The sequence below is a fragment of the Acanthopagrus latus genome, chromosome 23 (genome assembly GCF_904848185.1).
Source record: "Acanthopagrus latus isolate v.2019 chromosome 23, fAcaLat1.1, whole genome shotgun sequence".
Taxonomy (NCBI): Eukaryota; Metazoa; Chordata; class Actinopteri; order Spariformes; family Sparidae; genus Acanthopagrus; species Acanthopagrus latus.
The window spans coordinates 9,767,214-9,783,724 of NC_051061.1; the positions used below are offsets into that span (position 1 = coordinate 9,767,214).

General features: G+C 43.6%; 1 protein-coding gene across 19 annotated transcripts in view; it reads right to left on the reverse strand.

The window, feature by feature from the left end:
- Positions 1-25: 25 nt before the first annotated feature.
- mapk8ip3 (mitogen-activated protein kinase 8 interacting protein 3) overlaps positions 26-16,511 on the reverse strand; it is a 29,105-nt gene continuing 12,619 nt past the window's right edge. For 8 of the 19 annotated variants that reach the window (XM_037089752.1, XM_037089757.1, XM_037089745.1 and 5 more), the window contains 26 exons: positions 16,081-16,199; positions 15,263-15,274; positions 14,671-14,688; positions 13,090-13,147; positions 12,820-12,972; positions 11,625-11,682; positions 11,309-11,460; positions 10,677-10,733; positions 10,372-10,542; positions 9,586-9,745; positions 8,899-8,949; positions 7,793-7,882; positions 6,947-7,102; positions 6,613-6,778; positions 6,172-6,369; positions 5,892-6,069; positions 5,687-5,806; positions 5,344-5,424; positions 5,189-5,256; positions 4,911-5,059; positions 4,638-4,809; positions 4,063-4,176; positions 3,319-3,357; positions 2,657-2,821; positions 2,411-2,557; positions 26-1,515 (listed from right to left, as the gene is read on the reverse strand). In XM_037089752.1, the coding sequence (XP_036945647.1) occupies positions 1,391-1,515; positions 2,411-2,557; positions 2,657-2,821; positions 3,319-3,357; positions 4,063-4,176; positions 4,638-4,809; positions 4,911-5,059; positions 5,189-5,256; positions 5,344-5,424; positions 5,687-5,806; positions 5,892-6,069; positions 6,172-6,369; positions 6,613-6,778; positions 6,947-7,102; positions 7,793-7,882; positions 8,899-8,949; positions 9,586-9,745; positions 10,372-10,542; positions 10,677-10,733; positions 11,309-11,460; positions 11,625-11,682; positions 12,820-12,972; positions 13,090-13,147; positions 14,671-14,688; positions 15,263-15,274; positions 16,081-16,199 (2,977 nt within the window). In that variant the 3' untranslated portion in view covers positions 26-1,390. The remainder of the gene's footprint in view (positions 1,516-2,410; positions 2,558-2,656; positions 2,822-3,318; positions 3,358-4,062; positions 4,177-4,637; positions 4,810-4,910; positions 5,060-5,188; positions 5,257-5,343; positions 5,425-5,686; positions 5,807-5,891; positions 6,070-6,171; positions 6,370-6,612; positions 6,779-6,946; positions 7,103-7,792; positions 7,883-8,898; positions 8,950-9,585; positions 9,746-10,371; positions 10,543-10,676; positions 10,734-11,308; positions 11,461-11,624; positions 11,683-12,819; positions 12,973-13,089; positions 13,148-14,670; positions 14,689-15,262; positions 15,275-16,080; positions 16,200-16,511) is intronic. The other 11 variants (XM_037089760.1, XM_037089750.1, XM_037089761.1 and 8 more) reach the window with 9 other exon arrangements.

Sequence of the window (16,511 nt, forward strand, 5' to 3'; positions counted from 1 at the left end):
AAATAAGACATCCACACACCAAGTGTACGTTTTTTCAGCACACAAATATGTTTAATATTTAATCCACACAGATAGAGATCGATGCATGAATTTCCATACTGAACAAAGAGGATGGGCTTCAGTGTGTCTGGAGATTTACAATAATCCCTGTACACATGATGACGACACTTCACTGGTCAACCTGCTTTACACCGAACCGTCTGATCAACAGCCAGTCAGACGAGAGAGAGAGAGGAGTCTCGGACTGAACCCCTTGACACATTACACTTGACCCCCTTCGACTGCTTTAATAACCTTGTTCACACGACTCCAGCATGTCTCTTTTACATCAGGCAGCTGCGCCAGATATTTCCTGTCTTTAGGGGTCTGTTACCACAAACTAATTCAAGAGGGTTTTTCTTAAATCAGGGTAGAAAATGAGCAAACATCAATAATCGAACCGCTTTAAATGACGCAACTGCAGGACTGGATGCAAAATATTTCAAGTAACGGCTCAAAAAGCTCAGATTTCTATGCAGAATTCGATGCAACTTTACATTTATTCTACGGCGTCGCACGTTCACTTACCCTCAAGTTTTTCACAAACCCAATTACCATCCACTACAACCTGAAAGCCAAAACAAGACGTCTGTGCTGTATGCTCTCACTGGATTTGAATTCTCTCACAAACAGTCAAAGATTGATCCATAAACGCCTGACATCTGTATCCATTAACTCCATTTAAACAGGCCCCACAGCATGGCCGAATGGATGTGCATTGCTGATTGGCTGTTAGAAAAATCAGACAGATTTCCGGTGGAAATCCAAGTCAGTGTTGTCATTCATAATTTCTGTACCTGCCATTCTTTTCTTTTTCTTTTTTTTTTACTTTTGGTACAATTGATGCATGTTGGGGCTTTAAGACGAGGTGGAGGTTTCACAGATGACAAACTAAGTGGAGGAGGAAGAAGAAGAAGAGGAGGAGGAGTAATTCTGGGGCAGATGCAGGACAATTGAGGTAAGTACAGGAGCAGATACAGTGTGCTTACAGGGTGAATATAAGATCGATACAGAGGAGGGAGGTAGTTATGAGGCTGGGTTACAAGGCTCATGAAGATAGTTACAATGCCCTGGGTGGGACAGAAACAGGATGGCAGGCAGATTACTAGATCAGAGGAGGTACTTACAAGGCATTAAAGTTACAAGGTGACGGGGCAGGAGGGGATATAATAGTTACAAGGGGACGATATACGGCTTCAAGGGTCATTTTTAGAGCCAAGAGGGGGAACTTTTACATGACCGGGGGATAATTACAAGGTTGTTGGGTGGCTGGAAGCTTTTTCGGGGCGGGAGAAGGAGGGAGATTTCTTTAAGGAGATGAGTGGGTGAGGTGTTAAAGCAGATCCAGGTGTCACTCGGGTATGTAAGACACCTGCCAGACGATGATGTGGCTCCGCTCGGCTTTGCACACGGCAGGTTTCATCTGCGTAGCTACGGCGCTCTCTCCTTCCTCTGTCTCGTCATCCTCTCCATCTCCTGGGGAGAAGATGCAAACGCACAAGTTAAGAGTTGTACTACCACAATGAACCCATGATAAATTTGACATAAAACTTTATTGTCCTGATATTATGTTAAAGTATATTTGGTATTTTTAGTATTTTCTAGACTAACACTTCATCATCATGCATTGTATTTGTTTTGTTTTACATATAATTTTGCTATTATTGTGTCAACTGAGCGGAAGTACAGCAACATCAGCACTGGTATTGACAAACATCAATTTTTCATTCTTTTATTTAGAAATTTTATAGGAAATCTAAATATGGTAGTTTGAATTACGGTAGTTACAATGGCTACCACAGCATTTATTGGTAATTCGCCCAACACTGCTCTGATTGGCTAATCCCGCTATTCTTACCTTAACTAACCAATTGCACTCCTCATACCTGAACATACCAATGAAGACAACCAATCGCAGTGAGGAACCGCTGCACTAAACCGAATTTGAATTAATCAATGTGTTGCAGTTCCTCACAGTGACCAGTGGAGGACACTGATGACTCTAAATTCACTCAGGTCAGCTGTCAGTAGCATGCTTAGCACACTTCAAGTGAGTCATTTTGAAAATAAAGCAATCATACTGCTGCAAAACAGCTGATGTTGCTGCTGACTATTAACAATAATCACATTAATAATTAATTGTTCATATTATTTAAAATGAAAAAGGATACTGTGCATTAGCTTATCAATTAATACAGTGTTGAAGTTCCTCATTATGACCACTGGAGGGCAGTGAACACATGTGAAATCTATCAAACTAACAATGAGTGAGAAACAAAAAAATAAATACAAAATGAACTGTGCTTGACAGTTAATAAATTAATAGACCTAATCTGTGTGTGTGTGGTGTCAAGTTTGTGTTACTGCTCACCTATGCGGAAGTCAATGTAGCCCTCTCCTCCACTCAGCACCAACACATTATGAACACTCTGGGCCTCCGTCTCTTGCGGCGCTGTAGAGCCCTGACCCTCTGACGGACTGTCCAGCACGCTGCCATTCAGGGTGGCCAGAACATTGCCTGTCACGCACACACATCAGCAAACAGAAGAGGTTAAAAACTGGAAAATTGTAAACAGCCTGTAACATCAGAAGACAGGCAGACGGGCTTTGTGCCTACCGGGGACAGAGACGAAGAACTTGACAGCATCACGGTGTCCATGGAAGCAGAGCTGGGCCTGTGCCATGGAGCAGTAGGGGATGAAGCTGCCGGTGCTCTTCTCAGAGCCGTCGTCACCGTACACGTGAATCACACCACTGGACGATGTAGGAGACACCTTATTGGCTGAGGGGAGAGAAACCCAGAGGTAAGAGACTAACCCACCATGTTTTTTTTTTTTCCTCTGCAAATCATATGTGGAAGCACGGTGCAGGAAAAAAGAAATAATCCAGAATGAACACCCACAAAATCCACATACAGAAGTGTTTTCACAACATTTCAAAGACAGCTGAAGCATAGCTCTTGCATGCAATGGATCTGGTACATAGAAAATTATCTTTTAGTCAATGATGCAATAAATTATAATTATAAATAGCATGCAAAGCAACCAATAAGTACAGTAAAACATTAAATCACTGATCAGAGAACACTTTTAGTGAGCTTCAGCTTCACAGATAAAAGAGGACTAACTGAGGGCCTGATTTGTGTCTCTATTCACATCTTAACTACTCAAAGAAACAAAAAACTTTGGTCTGCAGACTTTGTGTCAGGGGACATAAAGGTCTGACTGGGTGAGAAAAGGTAGATCACAACAGCAGGAGGGAGGGAGCGCTCCCACTTACCCCTCACACCAAGGAGCTGTCCCCGGTGAAGGACCACCGCTATTGGGGGAAGAGGGGGAGGAGGAGGAGGAGGAGGAGGAGGAGGAGGAGGAAGAGGGTTGGAGGTGAGCAGAGGAGAAAGAGGAGAGTAACAGTAACAGTTATGACTGAGGTTGTCATTCAAGAGGTGAAACCGCTGAGGGGAGGCGGAAAGGTGGAAAGAAAGACGGTGAGTTCAAGGGAAGATGAGGGTGTTCGCTACAGAAGGATACAAATAAACAGCACCGCGGCATGTGGGGCTGTGTTTGAAGATGCTGAGTTCAGATCCACGCCTAAAACGTGTTACTTCTGGTGAAGAGTTTTTGAGATGTGCTGCTAAATTACATCAAAACAGACAAATGAGGAACAACCTGATGGCTTACCTGGTTGCATAAGGGCCCTATGTAAGGAGGCTCAGCAGCAGTCTGGCTCCCACTGCTGTCTTACCTTAATAAAGGTCATAAGCCCCAAAATGATCTTTAACAAACCAGACCATGAAATAATTAACTTCGCCTCGAGGGGATCGTAAGACCACAAAGAACTCAAAGGTCCCGTAAGTGAGATTTACATGTCTTTTTTCATTATAAAGCAGGTCAAGCTGCCACATAAATACTATGACAGACTCAATCCACACAGAAATGTGTTACCATCAGGCGGACACTGTTTGGGTCTTTATTTGAAAGAAGGAGCTCACAATTGTTGTGAGCTGAGTAAAAGAAAACTCACTCTCTGTCAGTGGGATGGAGATGATCACACCGTTTCCGGTTCCGACCCAGAGACGATTTCCGCCGATCAGAAGTGCTGTGATTCGCACGAAAGAGAAGCCCAGCTTGCCGGTGCCTGTGAATCACGAGTCAGAGTTACTGAGGGAAATGATTCAGTGAAATTAAAGTCACCAATCAAAATGTTAGCGATTACAAAGGGTTATACATCAACATGTGTTCTTTAGAGTAAAACATTTATATGTAGAAATGTATATTCTGTTGTTTTGCCAGTTTCTTCCCGTCACTGTTGCCAAGTTCTTGCTAATGGGTGACTGTTGGGTCTCTGTAAATTATGGAGTATGGCCTTAAAAATTTAATTAAAAATTTTTTGTTTTATTTCTATGATGAAGGACAATACTCAAAATGAGTAAGGGACATTGGGATATGGGTGCATATATGCATGTGCATGGATACGTGCAATAAAAGTCAAATGAAATGCGTCACATTATTTTGGGGACCAAAAATATTCACAAAACCCAAACTAAAAATTCAGACACGTCACATAAATAGGTTAAATGCTAAAATAGCCTCTCTCACCCAGCATCTTGCTGACGTATGGCTCTATGTCCACATCCTGGAGGTGCTGGTGTGTGTGTGCGTGGTAGAGACGCAGGGTCGAGTCTAGCCGGATCGACACCCACACACCGTCGCCGATCCACGCCAGCTGCCGCACCTGACTCTCCCTACGGGGATGGGCATCGAAGGACTTCTACGGAGCAGGGAATCAGCTCATTATTACACTTAACAAACAGCCCGCGGGAAATTGCTGCTACGTGAACAACCGAGGCCGATTGTTGGATTCAAACTCACCTCGATCTGCATGCTCTTAGGCTGGATGACGTGGATCTTGTTCTTGTAGCCGCACCAGACTTTATCGTGGACCACAGCCATGCAGCGGATGGAGTGATGAGGTCGGCCGAGGTCCATCAGGTGGTAGTTAGACAAATCCCACTGGCCGTCTGTAGACAAGACCACACACACACAGAATACACAAAATAATAATTATCATCTAAAGAAAAGACAGAGTTTCACAAAAGACCATCTGGAGCCAGTTCTGGCGATTTCGCTATGAATAATGGCAATAATACCTTCTGATCTGTGGAATATGGCGAGGGTCCCGTCAGCGAGGGCAACCAGCACGCGACCTTTCACATGCCTGCAATTAAGAACGGAGACGGAGGCTGTTGGAGTGACTGAAATTCACAAAGGAGACTTGAGCTTGTTGACTGTCACCGGCACTTACACCAGGCTGAGCACAGAGTCTTTGAGTTTGATGGAGTGGAGACACTTCTTCCAGTTTCCAACCGCTGAGTGGACGTAGAGCCTTGAGGGAGAACAGAGGCAAGATACTCCAGAGAAAAAAACAGACTGCATACAGAGTTCAGAAGAAGCATCCTCATGATATTTATATAAAGTAGTACGTGCATCTTAGATGGAAGGGACAGGCACTCTTTTGGGAAATCTTCCCATCCAGAGTGGGAATACAAGCTTGTACTGTGAGCACAGTACAGAGATGATTGTACTGTGGGGTTTTATGTTATTTGTGTGCCTCCAGAAGTTGCGAGGAGTTCTGCCGAAAGACTTACCAGCCGTTCTGTGCCCCGAGCCACATAGTGGGGGCCACGCTGGTGTAGTTCTTGGTGTCTTCGCCGCCGTCCTCCGAGTCTGTAGGGTGAGTAGATTCCTCTTTGGACTGACCTGTGCTCCTGTGTGGACGGACGACAAAACACGGCTATTTAGTGACGCGTTCCTGATGACCGACTTCATGAGGACGGGGCTTGTGGCTCCAACCTGTCAGAGGCGTCGGCTGGACGAGGCTGGGGATCGGTGAAGACGTGCTCGGTGAACGGTCCCGGAGGTCCCAGCTCCGTTTGGCCTGACGTCGATTCGGGAACCTCGGTGGCCTCGGTGGCCTCCTCAGCCGACTGGGCGGGGTGAATCTTCCCGTTCATGGGGGGAGCAGTGGGGGCTGAAGCACAACCGGCATTGCAATAAATAAACAAAACTGGCGGGTTCGAAGCCATTTTTATGATAGTTGAAAAGATGTGATGCGTGTTCAGGATGTGCCCACCTTGTCCTTTGTCCATTATGGGCGTGTCGGTACGCGAGGAACAGTTGCTACGGGCAACGCTGCAGTTGGTGGCACAGCCGACGAGAGTGATGCCAGCCAACATACCCTCCACGCTGCCCGCGTCGTCGCCTCCACCTGCCCCACCGTCACCTGGATCCAACACGATCTCTCCTGCTGGATAGTCGCTCTCACTGGCCGCTGGATACAAACACACACATATTAACACACATTTTTGAAATGATAGTAACCCAGTGATAATTTAACACAGACACAGCTGTTCTGATAACCAGAATTTTAACACTGGCAAGTTGGAAATGACAATCCACAGTTTTACGTTGCATAATTCAAAAACAATATTCAAGGATCAGTCTTAAGTAATTTCCTTCGACATACAAGACACGAATGTGCAAAAGAACTACGGGGTTTGACAGGAACTTTCACCTGGCACGCTGGAGATGCAGAGCACGTGGGCGTTGCAGACGTTGAACTGGTCGACCAGTGAGCCCGGCTGGTTGGCGTCGATGATGACCACCTTGCTAGCAGAGTGGGTGCTGGTGAGGATCCACACTCGGCTGCTCATCGTGTCTGTTTCCTGGAGCTCCTTCGACTGGGTGAGCAGGGGGAGGGAGGGAGGGAGGAAGCAACAGGGTTTTTAAAACAATCACGACTAACTGAGACAGGACAGAAATCGTGCTCCATGGAAGCTGTCTTTAAAATATATCCGTGACATGTCATTCTTCCACGTCTGTGACTGACGTTAGCTGGGTCTGCCTACCTTCCTCTTCTCTGGGGAGCTGTGGCTGCTCTTCCTGCCCGCGCCGTCCTCCTCGGCGTGCAGGGGGTCGCCGCTGCCTGACGGTGCTTTGGCCGGTACCGACTCCTGGCTGCTGGCTCTCCATCCTGTCAGGTCCACCCCGGCTGCACACCACAACTACAAGCATGTGCGCACACAGACACAAACACACACACACACAGGAATAATTAAAAATATGTAAGTGATCAGGGATTGAAGTGCCACCTGGACAGTTGTGAGTGTCTGAAAAGACTTTCTCACACACAGAGACCAATTAATGTCACCCCAATGCAGCCCGACTGACCCTCTGGTTGCACTAGCCGTTCCCTGTAAGTGCCCTTTGATGGACCTAAGTGCATCTACGATTTGCTTAAATCCTGCTATGACATGTCCAGAGGTCAAGAAAGCTCTTTAAACTCAATGCGGCTCAAAGACTGATCGAGTTGCTGTAGAGGACTGGCTGTTGATGTACTGGAGTATTCCTTGATAACATTGATGGGAAAGTTTGAGTTTTCTAAATGGGGAGCTGTATGAGGTTCTTATCCAGCGTCTGAAGAAATCGGACTCCTTAAAGAAAACAGTAATTTTACACAGAGGTTTCTGGTCTATGGCTGCCTCAATCAGTTAGGTTGTGTAATTGTGTGTTTTCAGTGAATCCAAACTTGTCCTTTAGTATGCAGAGGACAAACACTCACACAATCAAACTTAAGGGGAAGCAGCAGGCCAGGTAACATTGTGTCTGGAGTCTAGTGGCTTTAGAGAGAGCAATATAACAGCTTTGGTCCTCCAGCTGCTACGGCGGTTCATATGACAGAAAACAGTCCTCACCTTCCTGTTGGGGTCCTTCTCCACCAGAGGACGGCAGTACACCGGGACGGGCACATTCTTCATGCGGTTGTCCTCCTTCTCATTAGTGGGCTAAAAGCAGAAGCGATAAGAGGTCAGCAGATGAGCAAAGAGGGCAATTACTGTCTGGTTCCATCAAAATCCCCAATATCACTGTCCACTAACGAAAAGCAGGAGCATTCAGAGAACGTGTATGTACTGTATACATGTACAGCACATACACAGCAGGCATTAACAGAGAAAATCCACTGGAAACAACAATCTGCGATGCTATCACTTCTGTTTTTTCCCCAGGATGCCACTGAACCAAAGACCATCTCTGCCTCTTCTGTACTAGATTTAGATTTATGTTTGCTGATTGCTGCTTCAAGAAAGAATCCACTATTTGATTTTGGCACCAATATTTGATCTTTATTTCAAGTTTTTTGCCTATTAGACGCCATTTTAGCTCTACTCGAAATATCCTGATGCTCTCACCAGAAAAAAAGAAAAGACTAATTTATGCTGTTACTCAGCAAGTTGTTCAGTGTTTGAGAGTGGATTTTTCCTTTGAGGAAACTCTGAGATCAGAGCAGGATTCAGTACATGATGAGGGCGTCAGTGTTGAGGTTTAGGGCAGGTTGAGACAGACAGAGGTTAAAGGGTTAAAAACGTTGTAACAACATTGGCAGAGGGAGAGAGGATTAGATAAAATCAACTCCACAGAGACAGGAGTTTATCAGAGGGATGCAGTCAGAAGTCTGTGTGTGTGTGTTTGTGTACAGTGTGTCTGTAAGAAACCTTTTGTCATGTCATGCCTCAAAATGAAAAATGTCATGCACTTGTAGAGTTTTGTTTCATGGCAAAGTTGTTCTCAAGTTGTTCGTTCATTTCCAGACAATCTCATCGTATTAAAACAAACTTTCACATGGAGCTGACAGTGCAGAGTACAGAAAATGCTGTCTAGATTATGCGAATGTGTATTCTGTGTTTTGTCTGGTATGAGCCACCCACTTCTATCTCGGGGTTGAGGATTTTAGTGGTGGGGGGGGTTAAAAGGGAGGGGAAGCCACGAAGGCGCATGCTGGCACTCTGTCGGTCTCACTTGCCTGTTGTCTCTTCAGCGGGCTGTCCTGAGCGCTGTCCATCTGACCTCCAGTCTGTGGGAGACCAAAGTTAGAACCACCTGCCTACCAACACACTCTGCCCCACTGGACTGACCCAGCTGCACAGCCAGCCATGCTGCTCAGTTATGTTTACGCTTGAAACTAAAGCTGGAGAGACTGAGAGCTGCTATTCTTACAGGTACTTGTGTAATTCAAAGGTTAAGGCACACTTAGTTGGATATATCAGAACCGATCAGTTCTAGCTGTCCTACCAATAATTGATTGGTGGACAATGAGCAGAAATCCTGCAAGTCTTCTCACAATAGAAAAAAAAGGTAACATATATCATGAAAGAGTACGATAGCTTGTTACTTGTTAGGATAATGTTTAATCCTCTTTAATTTTGCATCTGAAAATTGATGTTTAGAGACAAGTCAGTCACATATCACACTTATCACACTCTGTTAACCTGTGAAAAAGTCAGCGAGGATACGAAGACGTCACTTAAGGCTTTGGAAAGAGATCACAGGCATTCTTCACATTTGTTTTGGACATAAAAAAAATGAAACGATTAATCGATTGATTGTGAAAATAATGCGTTGATTGATCGATAATGGAAATAATTCGTAGGTGCAGCATCCCTTGGTAGCTTGGGGCTGTGTGTGTGTGTGTGTGTGCTTGTGTGTGTACCTGTTTTAAGCGTGACGGCACGCTCCAGCCACAGGCCTGCATGATGCCGTCATCGCGGCGCATGTGCTCGCGGACCTGCCGGTACTGCTCACGCCGCTGCTCTCGGCGGGCCAACAGTGCCGAGTCACTGAGGAGAGACGCAACACCGTTACTGGCCAGTCTGAAAGCAACGGGGAGGGGCGGAGGGGGGAAAGAGAGAAAGAGCGAAGCGTTAGCAGCCTGGCCAGCCAGCAGCAAGAGATGAAGAGATGAGAAGACGAGAGGAGAGGAAGGAAAATAAAGCAACAGCCATTGTTACCAGCGTGAGTTTAACTAAGATTTTTTTCTTGCTCAAGCCAAGCGATGTGTTTGATCGCATTGAACTAAAAGTTACGAAAAGTTTTAAAACATCTTTAGTGTTTGTGCCTGCAGATGTAAAAGAGAAGAAATGCAGAAGAAAGTTTGTGCGGTTAGAATTAAAAAGAACCTTATCTTTCCAAATCATCTGTTTAATTCTGCAAGAGCCATAAAAAGGCTTCCCAGTTACGTCCCAATGATTTAGACAAGATAACGTTCAGAATGTTTGCTTTAATATATGCGTGAAGAGATTTGTCTGAGAGGGAAATGAAGGTTTTAACAACCAATCCCGAATGCTGCATACTGGAAAACTACTGGAAGCTTTTACACTCTGCAAGCTGCCACAAGCGAGCAAGCAACCAGGCCACCAGAGTGAGGGCAGGTAAGGGTGGAGGTTTAGTGTTTGGTGCAGGAATGTAGCTGGCTGCTGCTGCCGCCGCTGCTGCTCACTCTTCAGGGAAGAACTCCAGCGTGCGGTTAGAGGTGGAGATCTGACACATGGTGTGGCTGCGCCGCTGGGAGAAACCGGCCGGCGAGGGAGACTTGTAGTGGATGTTGACGCTGTAGTACGGCCGCTTGACAGGCGGAGGGCTGGACGATGTGCTGAAGAGGCGTGCAAAGCTGGTGGACAGAGGGAGAAAGAGAGGGAGAGGTTTCATTTGACCGAATGATCTGTTTTTTTGGTGTGTGCGTGTGTGTGTGTGTGTGTGTGTGTGTGTGTATTAAAGAAAAGTTTAATAAAAGCAGAATCTCACAACTGCCAGATGGTGGACTTCTTCTTCTCTTGGATTGGAGGACTCTCTCGGGATGCCCTGAGGGGAAGGAGAGGTGTGAGAATGAGAATTAAGTTATTTTCTTTTCTCAGTCCATTTTAATGAATTAAGCCACTGTGTGGGGCCTTGCTGTGTAAATACAGCGCAAACATAATTATATTTTCAGTGCTGCTGTAGAATCACAACCCAAAATTAGGATACTGTAATAAGCTTTTTGAATAAATGTGCCACTAAACGCAAAATAACATGGCTACAAAGGGATATTAATTCTGTGAGATAAGAAGTATACAAACATAATATTCAGCTGAATTAAGATCTTTTTCAGTTGAACGTTCAGCTCGATTTAGACCCTAATCACACCAATCATTTTAGTATGTTGGGTTTAAACTTGGTTATCATTAAAACCCTTTAAAAAAAGATAGAAAGATAGACCAGATTAAGTTATTAAGTTAAGATGAAGTTAAAACTAGAAGACAAAAGATGAAAAATCCAAAAATGTCAACGAAAGAATAAAACCAAGAAAAAGTAAATCATCACATAAAAGCAAATAAAAAAAAAAAAAGTTAAAACAATAAAGAATCAAAAGACAATTAAGCATTTAAAGCGGCGTCTACCTGATCATTTCTGTCCACCGGACGGCCTCCTGCAGCTCCATCAGTCTCTCTTTGTACTGATTCCTCTCCATCAGCACTCGGGCCATCTCCACCCGGGTGAACCGCCGCCGCTGCGTCATTGTCATGTCGCCGTCCTGCATGGGCGATGAAAACTGGCAGAGAGCATAGAGACATAGTTACTTTGGACTACACGAGGTCTGAAAGCACACATTTAGAGACAGAGATGTGCAGCACATTAATAGAAGTTAGTCTTTTGGCAGCGTGTCACTCTCACAATGTGAGTAACACAGAAAGCGTCAGAAACAGTTTTACTCACATCATCTCCTCCTTCATCCTTAGAGTCCCGAGATGCACCGAGGGCCTCTGCTCGTAACCTTCGGCACAAAAAACAGAATGCAGCGTTACATTTTTACTTTATTTCTACCTGTGGCTTGAGTCACCGAGGGATCTTTACAGTTTAATCCACAAGGCTTCTGGATCGGCAGTGGGCCTTCGAGCTGCAAATATTATCATCTATCATAGCAGGCAAATCACAGCTGTTAGTGATAATATCAAGAATGGATCATTTCTCATCAGGTCGAAGTGAGCCGGCATTCACAATACCAGGACCCTGAAACTGAAGCAGTTTGATGGAATTCAACAATCATTTATTCATTATCCAATGACAAAAACTGTGTAAAGAAATCAGAATAGCATCTTGTGTTTCGGTCACTGTGGAAAGTCTCAAGTGGAAGTAGATAGACTACTGCTGATTTTCTTCTCTGACTTGTATCTAAAGTACCTTAAGATTTACTGGCTGTTGTGAACATGCTGTTGGGCCTCAGGAGCCGTGTCCTGTTGAGTTTTACAATCTCAATTTAGCACTTTATTGCAGCAGAAGGTCGTCTCACACCAGCTTCAACTGCAGGTGAAATGCATCCTCTTCCAACGTGCGCAACTTCCTCCATAAAGCTGCAACAGTGGTGTTTGATTATACTATGAAATTATTTGCTCAGCTGTAACACACACAGACTGTTCATGGCTGCACTGAGGAAGAAGTTGGCTGAACTGGTGAAATGACTGTATCCACAGTAAATAGTGAGGAAGTGCTAAAAAAGGAACATTATGACAGCAAGCTAATTTAAAATGTATTCTTCTTTAAAGAAAAAGAAAAAGAAAAAGGAGCACACTCAGCAGAACACAGAGTTCCCCTCGCCACTGACTCAGCTAAGATCACTGAAGGATCAATACAGGAAATTAGAGAAGTTAAAAGTGGCCAAGATGCTGTCTGCGACATAAAAAACAAGTCTGAGAAAGAAAAAAAAACCCTGATATGTTTTCAGACTTTTTGTCCTCTGGTTTTTAAAACTCAGACAGTTAAAGCTAGTAAAGTGTGAGAGTTATTGCTGTTTATCTAACCTGTGTTTGACCTTTTTGGTCATCTGTTAATGTATTTCTCTTTATGTCATCAATTTGTAGGAGCATATTGTTTCACTCTCGTCATACTCTCATCAGCTTGCTGTTATTTTCACCTCTTGAGCTCTTCCTCCAGCTCCTTGACTCTGGCGTCCACCTTGTTCTTGGACTGCCTCACAGCCTCGAGCTCCTCCCTCAGCACCTCCTGCTCCCCCGACAGCTCGTCCACTTTGGCAATGAGGTCGTTTTTCACAATGTTGAGAGCATTTCTGTCGAGCAAAGAGAACAGGAGGGTAAGACATCAGAACTTTCTTCAGGGAAACGACAAGTGTAGCTTTAAACACCACACAGACGCACACACACACACATTAATCTATGTCTCTTACTTGGTCTCTAGGAGCTGTTTGTTCTCTGTCAGCAGGTTCTCCACCTCTTTGCCCATCCCTGAAACAGTCACATTCGCATCTGTTACTCTACAGACACTATACACAGCATCCATTAATCAATAATCAATAATCAATAAACAATTCTGAGGCATCTCTGCCTTTCAGACCAGCCAGGTTACAGTGAGTGCCTGTTTGGAACAAATGATAGAAAGCTTCCACAACAGCAGGTTTGATAAATAAAACGAAAACCAATAAACAGATTTTTTAACAAGGAAGCCTAATCAGGTTGAAAAGGAAGGTTTGTTGTTAAATATCAAATGAAAAATGTGTAAAAAAAAAAAAAAAAAAGGTTAACTCCTTTGAACATTTATGTCTTGTGAGAGACAGACAGAGACATAGTACAACCATAACATAAAATATCACATCAATACCAATATCAATCAATATCCAGCTTAATGAGTGCACATTATAGTCAGAATTGTAGTCAGAGTTGATCCCTTAACCACAACAGTGTCAATAGCATGCTCAACCTGTTAATTTTGTTATCAAATCTTAATCTAATCCATTAATTCTTAATTAATTACCTTTATTACTGCCAGACATTAATTGAAATATATTTGCGTGCAAGCAGCAAGCAGTGTGCAACATTAAGCCAAGCACACACATAAAAACAAACAAAACAAGAGCAAAAAGCAACTGTTAATTACAAAAGACTGCTGATCGTTTGTGTGTGTTTTTTGTTCGTTGTTAAAATCTATATCTCTTGATAAATCGCTCATATCTTGGTCTTTAAAGGAGTCATTTGTAGAATAAGGTCAGAATTACCTCCAAAAATATAGAGAGCAGCAAATCACCAGAGTACCAAAAACTGCTGCTCTTTGCTAGCTATCCTAGCTCATAGCTCTGTAAACCATGGCGTCAGTGATCACAGGGGGGAGTCACAGCGGGTGACAGGGCTCAGTTCAACTTGGATTTGGCAGTCTGACATCAGAGAGAACACAGCTGGACACCGAACTGGAACTGAACGCAGCCTCCGAGACGACTGAGGTCAGTCTGACAACAGGGGATACAGTAAGGAGGCGATTTACAGTGGCTTTGGTCAAAGCTATGACTTTAGGGATGATGAGATACAGCTTTACACTCTGTTAAATATTAGTTAATTTACTGAATGTTTCAAACATAAATATCTGGTCATATTCTACAAATGACACCTTTAGATATGGTGAGTAAAGCGGCCTAAAGATTTAGCTTTTCTTTTTCTTCAGGGACTTTTAAAGCCAGCTAACATGGTCTCCTGTTGAATCATGTTCACCTCAGAGGCTGCTGATCTTGATTCAGATTCCTTCATGCTGTCTATACCATTACATTATTCTCTAGTATTGTTTTCCTTCTGAAGAAAGAGATATTTTCATTTTAATGCTCTATAAATAGGGAGACCTTAAGTAGATGAGATGCAAAGGTAAATATAAAGCCACAAGAAAAACAGACACAAAGGAGGAACCAGAGGGATATGAAAGCTGGAGGCCAGGGAATGACATAACAAGCAAATGTGACCATAAGCGAAGGCAGGGCGCGCCTTACCGAAGAAATCATCGCGGACTGGAGGCAAAAGAAGAAGAATGGAGAGGCCACAGATCAGAGAAGAAGAAAGACAGTGGCAGGAAGGAAAGAGAGGAGAGAGAGGATGCTGATAAGCATTCATTAACGTGGGATTGAAGAAGAGCAGCAGGGATAAAGAACTAAACAGAAAAGCTGCTATCTGGCCTGATATATTCAAACATCATCAGTTTGATCTTAAAGTCGCAGTGAAAAAGTTCAATTATGTATTTCCTGTTTGAATATGAGGCTGGCAGGGTCACTGTGAACCATCAGGACATACTGTGTAGACTGGTAATGCTATTTAGATACATTTCACTGTGACTTTAACGGAATAAGAATACAGCAGGTTTCCTCTGTGTGTACGGATATTAAGTAGCTACTGTATCCAGATTTCCAAGCAATAAATCAACCATTACACATGTATCAATAATTAACTTATAGATGTGTCACTTTTGTCCGATCTGTTCACACTCGTTGAGATTTACGCATTAGATTTTAGCTGTGGACTTTGGGGAGTAGAGAGGAGTCGAGAGAGTAAAAGAAAAAAAAAAACAATGCATGCTCAGATACACACCTGAAAACTCGCCTATGGATGTCACCAGCAGAAGCACATAAAAGGGGAAAAAAGAAAATGGGTGAGAGGTTAACAGATGGACAAGGACAGGGCTCATTTGTCCCTTTTTATTCTGTTGTGAAACAAAAAAAAATGGGGAAAATGTATGAAAACTCCAAATCAACCCAGTCGTATTGGTCCATATCAGACATGTAATATGGACATATTACATATAATTAAAAAAAAATTATAAGAAGTGTAAAAAAATCTTTAAAAAATAACAAATACAACTTTGAAAAATAAGATCACAACCTTTGATGGGTTGCATCAAACATGCCTCTGCCCTATAAAAAAAAAACAACAACAAAGAAACAATAAAAGTAACATTGCATGAATGGGCGGCTGAGGTTGGGCGTGCAGCCACTGAGGGATTGTATGGAGCTGCTGGCATGAAGTGTACTGCAGCCTCAGCCATGCAAGGTAAAAGAAAACAAAACAGTCAAACAGCTTCGCATGGAGCTCCTGCCCTGCAGTAACGCTAAGTAAATACAAAAGCTGGCGCTGTGCAACACGCACTTGCATCCACTTTGGATCTACAGTTAATCTGATATTACTGAGTAATATCACAGATTGGCAGTAGAAGTAGAAGCTTCACTTCCATCAGGTCGAGATGATAAGATGCTGTTTTCCAGCGTGTCATTTGAAATGCTTGACCATGACCCAAAGAGAAGAATACTGCTAAAGTGAATTGATGGCAAAATTTAGCTTCAACTTCACTGCCAGGCTTTAGGGCTCCACGAAAAAGTATCTGGATTGATGAATCTATGTTCTGGTCATACCTAGCAGCTCAGCACCCGCATCCACATCACCAATGATGTCCGACTTGGCGTCTTTGATCTCGTGGTAGAGCGAGTCGGTGTTGATGCCAAAGGCCTCGTTGACTATGCCCTGCGAGGGGCTGAAACACAAATTAGATTTCATCAGACAACAGCGGTGGAAGAGGAAAGTTCAACTGTGACTTTCACCGGGTAAACAGCAGCAATCAATATGTATCTAAAAACAGCTTTGAAAGGGTTAAAGAACTCCTTTGTATGCAAACAATGAACATGAAGTCTGTTTATATTCATTCATCCAAATATGACACTTAATAGCAGTTCTGTGCATGTGTAACACATGTTGTCTGCGGTCATTTTCAAATCTTAACTGCAGCTAAAGATTCGGGGGCTGTCTGATGATGGAGAGACTGAAGAACTACATGTTTGAGGTGACT